Source organism: Bactrocera latifrons, unplaced genomic scaffold (genome assembly GCF_001853355.1).
Source record: "Bactrocera latifrons isolate USDA-ARS-PBARC rearing strain unplaced genomic scaffold, ASM185335v1 scaffold_10, whole genome shotgun sequence".
NCBI classification, from domain to species: Eukaryota; Metazoa; Arthropoda; class Insecta; order Diptera; family Tephritidae; genus Bactrocera; species Bactrocera latifrons.
The window spans coordinates 166,231-174,686 of NW_017534408.1; the positions used below are offsets into that span (position 1 = coordinate 166,231).

Sequence of the window (8,456 nt, forward strand, 5' to 3'; positions counted from 1 at the left end):
TTCAAATGAGTAGATGCCGAAAAAATAAGTCTGAGCTCATTAAATGCAATTAATCACCGCTTGATTAGTTATGAGAGAAATTAAAATATGCTGGGTTTGCCAACCATTTGTAATATTTAAATATGATCCTAATGATATCAATAGAAGTGTGAGGTACTATTTACAAATGTGTAAGTCTGCTTGACAACGATTTATGGAGTATTGAAAAAATATCTACGTCTTAAGGCCTAAATAGCTTGTTTATAACTTTACTTTTAATTGTTTGTCTCTTAATTGCTACTAAGCCCATTTATTAACAATCCTAATTGGTGTGTATAGTAAAGTTCTCATTTTCCGACAAATGTTTAGTGAATTTGTTTTCAAAATAATCTGTTGGTTTCTGTAATTTAAACTTTTATAGAAAGGCCTTTACATTTTATGGAAAGTCGAAAAGTTCTACAAAAGAAATTCAAATTATTTTGTTATGAAGGCAATTAATGCCATACCAAGTATTTAACACCATGCCTCAAAAAGCTGATGTTATCAATAAGTCTAATAAAACATGCAATTTTTGGCGTAGTTCTGCTGGAAACAGCGACACACATGTTTTACATTAGGAATAATGCGTTTTACGCGAATCCTTCACCATGCCTGCTTCGAACTGCTTGATAGCCATCAGTTACAATAAGGTTAACGGTTAAAGGGCACTTAACCACTTTTCTTTCATTTTTCTTGTCACGATTTGCTTTTTTACAGATTTTCTTCGTAGAACTCCCATCTGGTTAAGCCGATTTTTAAGTGTTCGAATAAAAATATATTTTCTAAATGATTTCTACAACTTTGCCTCCATCTCAGCCGCGATTTTACCATAAGTTAGCACGGTCATCTCTTAAGCTACTGCTTCTAAATGAAAACACGATTTAAGCACACAACCGAATTTCAAAGCATTAATGAAAGTGAAGCAGAACGTTTAAAAAGCTTCTCTGCATAGCCGTGTGTTCGTTTTATGGGAATTCGGGCAATACCCAATACCATTTACAATGAATTAAAAAAAAAAAAAAATATACTTGTTCTTTTTTTCTTTTTCTTTTTTCTTTGCATTTTTTTTCGTCACCTGATCTCGAATGAGAATTTTGGTAATCCTTGATTGGGATTTCAGTGTCTTCAGCGAATTTATGTTTTTTCGGTTTCGGCTCATTTTTGGAGCACCGCTTGCTAGATTGTTGGGCAGTTTTGTCATCATATTCATAAGTCTACGTCTCGTCACCAATAATTATGCGTTTGATGAATGGTCTACAGTTGCGTTGAACAGCAGCTCTTTTTCGATCTCTCAACGACCTCGTTGATCTACAAGTCATGCTAGTGAGACAGCAGAGCATCAAGCACTGTTTACTTAACTTCTTCAATGTTATCGTCGTTAACAGAGGTGGACGGACAACGCGTGAAAAGCAAGTTTTCTTATTTTATGTCTTTTACTGAAGGCTTTGTGCCTGTCCAATACTGATATTCGTGACAAAATGGACTCCAAAAAATACTTGTGAATTATTTTCCGTAAGCGTGATTCCATTGGAAACAGAAAATTTTAGCAAAATTTCAATTTTTACCACAGTAAAAATGCAGACAAATTTCTCACGCCGTAAACACACCAACTTTCAAATGAAAGTTGTGTCAATCTAGAAATAAAATTTTTGTTGATTAGGTAACCGTGTGCAGTTTAAATGAACACATCTGCGTCAAGTTTGATCTTAACGTATGAATAATGTTTGGTACTCCGGGGACTGGCACGTGTTAACGAACTCGTTTCGTGATATTTTTGTATTTCTAGCTCTAAAGATTCCGGAATAATTCTTAGAATTTTTGGAAAAATTGGAGTTGTAGGGGAAGTAGGTGAATTGACATTGACACATTGAGTTCGGTATAGCCCCAACAATTGTCACTGTATCGAATATATTCAAGTAAGATTGAACATTTGCAAAAACTAAAATCGAAGCATAGTTTTAGGATCTACAAAATAGCGACTTTGCAAAAACATAGCCAAATTAACAGAGAAAGCAGCGCCAACTCGCTATTGGTTGAAACTGTTTGGCAAAGCGGAAGAAGCAGAAAGCAATGTGCCGAAGAAATATCTCCAAATGGCAGCACGCACACATCCACACATGCAAAGTAAATATGTATACCAACAACATTGAAACAATGAAATAGTGGAGCTATTAAAATTGCAGAAAGCCCATGAAAATGCAATGCATTTTTGCATCTCTTTTGTCGAACTTTGGAAATGGTCTTGTAGGTGTAAATCTGTGTCTATGTTCATAAATATGTATATAAACAATTATGCATTTTTGGTTGCTATGCTAGTGCTCAGCTATGAATGTAAATGCTGTTCGAGTTTTTTAAATATATAAATATATTTTAATATTTAAACTTTTTTTAAATACATATTTTCTATTTTTGGAAACGCATTGAATTGTGCTATTCAAAATTTCCAGTTTTAACCTGCAGCGATTTTGGATTTCGATGCCTCAAAGAAGCGCGTTGACCACATGGAGCATTAGTTACCAGCCTGTGGTCTTAATTGTGACAATATTTTACATGCAGCTTTGTATTCGACCCTCTGGTATAAAGAAAAAGAAGTAAAATATGCACCATTAACTTTGTTGGTGACACATATACGTACCATCATAGGCTGAATATAATTAATTTAATAGATGGAACAAGTTTTGCCCTGGAAGCAGCTGCAATTAGGCGCAACATGTGTTGGCGGTGTTGATGGTGTTGTTGTAGTGCGTAGCGCGACGACGACGGCATATTTCAGCATCGGTGCGTAGCTGATCGAGTATAAATAGCGCGTGTGTGGCTTTGTTAGGACATAAACAGTTCGATACTCATTCAGTAATAAACGCTCCGTGCCAAAACCTTCTCTACAAACAACAAAATGCGTGTGATTGTGGTGAGTAGTCAAGCAAAAAATTAAATATTAAACTCACATATTCTAATAATTACTTTAAAAAAATCAGAAATATTAATATTGACACACTTTCCCTCCCATCACTTGCAGGTGCTTTGTCTGATTGCTGTCGCTGCGGCTCAATACGAATATGCCCCCAATATCCAGCCACAAGTGGGTGCTGCTCAACTCTCCCAACCCATTCAGCCACAAGTGGGTGCTGCTCAACTCTCCCAACCCATTCAGCCACAAGTGGGTGCCGCTCAACTCTCCCAACCCATTCAGCCAGTCAGCGAATTTAATAAGGAATACTACACTTACTCAGCACCCGAACATGAATTCAATGATGCCGGCTCCGCTGACAACATCGACAATTCATTAAAGAAGAACTTGCGCGTCATCTTCGTTAAGGGACCCGAGAATACCGGACTCGAGAACGCTGCTTTGCAATTGGCTAAATCTGCTAGCGAAGAACGCACTGCCATCTATGTGTTGACCAAGCAAGCTGACATCGGTGATTTGGCCAACAAATTGAACTCGGTACAGAGCACTGGCAGCAAACCCGAAGTACACTTTGTCAAGTACCGCACCCAAGCCGATGCTGAGAATGCACAACGCGCCATTCAGTCTCAATACGACTCGTTGCCCGGCGCTTCAAGCAATCACAATGCCGGTTCAGCGCCTGTTTTGGACTTCGCCAGCAAACCAGCTCCAGCTCCAGTTGCCGCTCCAGCTCCAGCTCCAGCTCCAGCTCCATTGGCCGCAGCCGCACCCGCACCCGCTGCTCCCGCCAACACTTACATTCCACCACAAGCACAATCGTATTTGCCACCCGGCAGAAGGTTCTAAGCTACACGAGTGATTTCTAGCGAATGTCGTGATTAACTGTTGACTAGTTTTAACATACTTGTTTTATTAGTTTTTGTTTTTTAGTTTTTATGTTCTGTTAAATACTTCCTTAGAACCGCAACAGCTATATGTACAGATTAAATAAAAATGTACAAATTTGATAAAATATGAATGGCTTTTTTGGTAACATAAGAGGGAAATAATATTGGTACTTGTTTAGATGTGCATCCGAGACACCTCAACGAGATTATTAGTGGTTTGTATGGCTTAACCCAATAAATACAAACTAATGAAGTTGAAACATCGAAATCATTGGCTATAACAACCGCGCTTTTAATTCTGCTCTCTCTAGGTGGGACAAAGAAGCGAAGCAAATGGCTCCAGTGGTGAACGAAGGCAAGACGAAATATCTTTTGTCTTCAAACAAACAGTCGTCATACTCGCGACTTGGCTCCCGCGTCACTGTTGATATTCATAATTTCGAAGTCAAAGAAAATTTCGTCCGTCTTGCAACCAGTATTAACAACAATAACTCATGCTAGCAGGTTCTACTATCATTCCCGTTCTGCTATATAGTGCAGAGGCATGGAAGATGACAACAAATAATGAGTCGGCGTAACGAGTTTTCGAGTGAAAAATTCTGCGGAAAATTTATGGTTCTTTGCGCATTAGCAACGACGAGTAGCGCAGTAGATGAAACAATGATCTGTATGAGATTAACGACGGCATTGAAGGAAAACACTCCAGCTATTTGACGTCGTGGGTAGCAGAGAAAGGGAAGACTTCCACAGGAATTTTTACTCGATTTCTTCTATTTTTTTCAAAATACAGTTTCCTCCTTATTATTTTAAATTTAAGATCAAATACAGTGACATAGTACGGTAAGTTTATATAAATAAGAATAAAAAATCCAGAAACTTCAGTATTTGCGTGTTTCACATATAATTTAAGAGTTTTGTGGAAAAGGCGCCACGTATAGACCAGTTTTGGTCCTTTGCGATACCAGATGGAGTTCAGTTAGTAGGTTAATAGGTCCACAAGGAGTGGTGTTAAAACACCTCATATTCAAACAAGTCTACTTAATTATGTCTCAAACCGAAAGTCCACAGCAAAAATTGACCGGATTGGAAGTATTTCGAACTGTGCCCGCAAAGTTTTCGTTACTTATGAAATATTGTTCAATAACGAAGACACGTTCCTCTAGCATGTAACGCTCCCTCTTTACTAAGCCTAAAGTGTCATCTGTCAGTTTTTTTGGTGTCGTGCTCTTGGCATTTGTTGCAGCGATTATCGATTTCGATGCGCCACTAGACTGTGACCAGTGAGCTTTCCAATGATGTTCCTACATCCATTCCTATGAACTGCCAGCAGATGATAAGTTCAGCACTTAAATTAAAGGCAAGATCATGTATGATAAGAAATGTATCGTTACGCACCCGAATTCAACTGTTATCTTCCCTGGAAGTATATATGCTTTTGAAAGCTGCTTCAGCACATATATTCTCACAACTGAAAATTGGACCTAATTTTCTAAAAAAAATTAAATTAAACTTTGTCTACATTTAACCGAAATGGCGATATCAGATTCTCAAAATATTTCATATAAAAGGGAATATAATTCAACAAAGCTTCTGCGTATTTATAATATACGAATACATATGAAACTCAAAAAGATATGCCAAAATATGATAATTATGAATGCAATAAAGTATATCGATTTTGAATACCTCGAAGTACATTTTAATTACCTATAACGTAAATACCTTTCAATGCAATAATTGATTTATCTACTATATACTCAGTTACAGTCGACAAAATCAGTCATTATGAATTCCCAAATTGTTCTCCAATTACACAATATCCGTATATTGTATTTCATATTATACGAATTGACATCGAATAATATCTCATTTCGTTTACAGCGCTTTCAGACAAATATTGCAAAATAAGAATGTGAATATTGTCTTTTACGACCTCAAAGCACTGTTACAAATACTAGACTTCAACTTGTGAACGCGTCACGGTTGTCGGCGATCACCGAATGCCATTTGCATATATCGGCATTTGATTAGTGGTTATGCTTTGCGCCTTATCTGCTGACGTCATCAAGTTCGGAATAATTAACTTTAACACATACATACATAGCTGAAGATGCATCTACTCAATTTATGCGCCTAAAATTGAGCAACATTTTAGATGAACGATGAATATATTCGGTCCAGCATAATATTTTGGTAGTTACTGTTAGATTAGTTTTATAATTTGTGAAACTGTGTAGGTAAATTAGATTACTAGAGGAAAAACTTTGCAAGAACTTCGTAATATTAAACGCAAATACTTTTGGAATATCTAAGTTCAACTAGAAATTATCGTAGAAATTAATTTCTATTTATGCGTTGGTGAAGCAAGGTCTTCCTTATAGGACCATTACTAAAAGAATGGGCTGTTAACATTCAACTGTGTTACGTTTTTTGCAAAAAAGGGTTACTTTAAAGAACCTGGGCGAAAAAAAGTATCTTGTCCAAAACGTGCTGCTATCTAGAGGATTAATGGCATACACGATAAGTGTTAAGGATCGATTCAACAGTTCTTTTTTCGATACGTGCAGGGCTGAAAACATTTTAAGGAGTGAGAATAAGTGTGGAAACAGTACGAGAACTAGACACTTGAGCAATGGTGAAACGATTTGTGATCAGACGAAAGGAAGTTCAATCTGGATGATGCCGACTAATAGCATTATGTGAGCTGCTTTGCTAGAGAACGATGTGAAGAAAATTTTTTTTGTCAAAACTCTCAAAGTCAGATGATCTGGGTTTGTTTTTCATATTACACTCGTGACTCTTTGCACCTTTTATGTGTTACAATGAATGCTCAAATATATGGGCAAGTTATGAAGAATCTTTTTGCTATACTTCGCAGACAATTTCTCAAGACGTCTCTGCGCCATGATTCCGAGCAAAATGCGTCAGTAATATTTTGTACTAATTGTCATGCTCCCCAACAATAAAATTGTAAACAAAATATGAATAAGAATTACATTTCATTTACATCTCACAGGTGGAAAATGTGTTTGAGGATTTCAAGGTTGACTGAGCCGACTTTTTTATTTGAGAAATAACGCCATGAAATTGGGCGTCGATTATTGTCTAAAGCAACGATATAAACTACGAAGAAATTGTACAGATCTGTCTACTATATCTACTATATATGAAAATTAAGACACAAATATTTTTATAATATTTTGTGCCATAAAAATGCATCTATGAAGGGTAATATAGTTTCACTTGCAGCCGAGATTAACGTTATTTCTTGTATAAAAGTGAAGATAGAGGCTACATTATTGTTGATATTGTCCACTTAAATATTAAAAGACTAAGTTAAATAGTTTCAATCGTATATTTGTTCGAGCTTATGTTTGTATGTATAGATATCCTCGTGATGTTACACAAACAAAGCAGGAGCCCACCATCCACCTGGTAGTAGCAACGCATTTAACCCATCCGTTTACGGCAGTTGTCAATTTCATTTTTGATTACAATATGTACGTTAGCATAATTACATTTAAAGTTTTTGCAAGATAAATACTTTAATTAACATAATAATGCAATTTTCGACTGTTATTTAACAGTGTTAAATGTAATTTACTCATGAGTTCATATAAAGTGGGTTGGATTTTTACTATTTACTCGCCTGACTAATGATCGCTGATACCGAATGCGCGCAAACGATCCGAAATGCAGAGTCAAAATAAATAAATTTTTTTAGTGGGATTTTCTATATTACTATTTATATTATTACCGAAGCTGTTAAGGGTGTAAGTATAATCAGGGGAAGATTTGATAAAAGCACAATTTCCATATTGAAAATAATATCATAATTATCTATTCAGTTTGAGCACGTCGAATGACGGGCTTATAGCAAGAACTATTACCAAACATCGACCTCATATTGGCCAAGCAGGTTCTTGATGTAACGTTGAGCTTAAAATTTGCCTATGAAAGCAATGGTAGAGTGGTGAACTTTCCAAGTGTGGAAGCCGATATTTGTGATAAGTTGACACAGCGCTTCGACTTCTTTGTTTTGTTTATGGTGACCCAGGAAATTCTCAAAAAATCAAATATACCGGTAGTGTCCTCTAAGGCCATTTGATTAAGTGACAGCAATTTATTTTTTTTCGAAGATTTTTTTACATTACATGCGCAACTTGACAATCAACCCGAAAAATTTCCCAAAATTCCTACCGGATATGAAATGATCGACTTACTTTAATTTCAGTAGTGAAAAAGTGCCACCATTACTTTAGTTGCCTTTGGAACATTTAAAAGTATGAAATTGTAGTCGTTGAGAGAAATACAAATTAAGGCATCCCATACTACTATACTTGCTAGCAATGCATGAGTCTAAAAATAGTAAAATGGTTGTTGTTTTTTTAAGCGAATTGCTTGAGAGGCAATCCCGCTTCACATACATATGTGTATGTATATAAAGTATGTATATAAAAGGTCATAGTTTCGGTTATAACTGTAACGTATCATCAGATTTATAACCGGAAAAATATAATGTATGTATGTATATAAAAGAAATTTTGTAAATGGCGTTTATGAAAGGCAATACTCTGCGTTTCGAATGCAGGAATGTTATTAATATTTCAATTAATATTTCAAATTCACTACACACGTAACTT

The 8,456-nt window shown here is 36.0% G+C and overlaps 1 protein-coding gene across 2 annotated transcripts; it reads left to right on the plus strand.

Annotated features, from left to right (window-relative positions):
* The first annotated feature begins 2,857 nt into the window (after positions 1-2,857).
* LOC108965920 (cyclic nucleotide-gated cation channel beta-1-like) lies at positions 2,858-3,900 on the plus strand. 2 transcript variants are annotated; one of them, XM_018928610.1, is made up of 3 exons: positions 2,858-2,926; positions 3,035-3,136; positions 3,176-3,900. In XM_018928610.1, exons 1-3 carry the CDS (start codon positions 2,912-2,914, stop codon positions 3,770-3,772), a joined length of 714 nt encoding a protein of 237 aa, XP_018784155.1. In that variant the 5' UTR covers positions 2,858-2,911; the 3' UTR covers positions 3,773-3,900. The 2 variants fall into 2 exon arrangements, with proteins under 2 accessions (XP_018784155.1, XP_018784149.1); XM_018928604.1 differs by having other exon boundaries at positions 3,035-3,900.
* Positions 3,901-8,456: the final 4,556 nt, after the last annotated feature.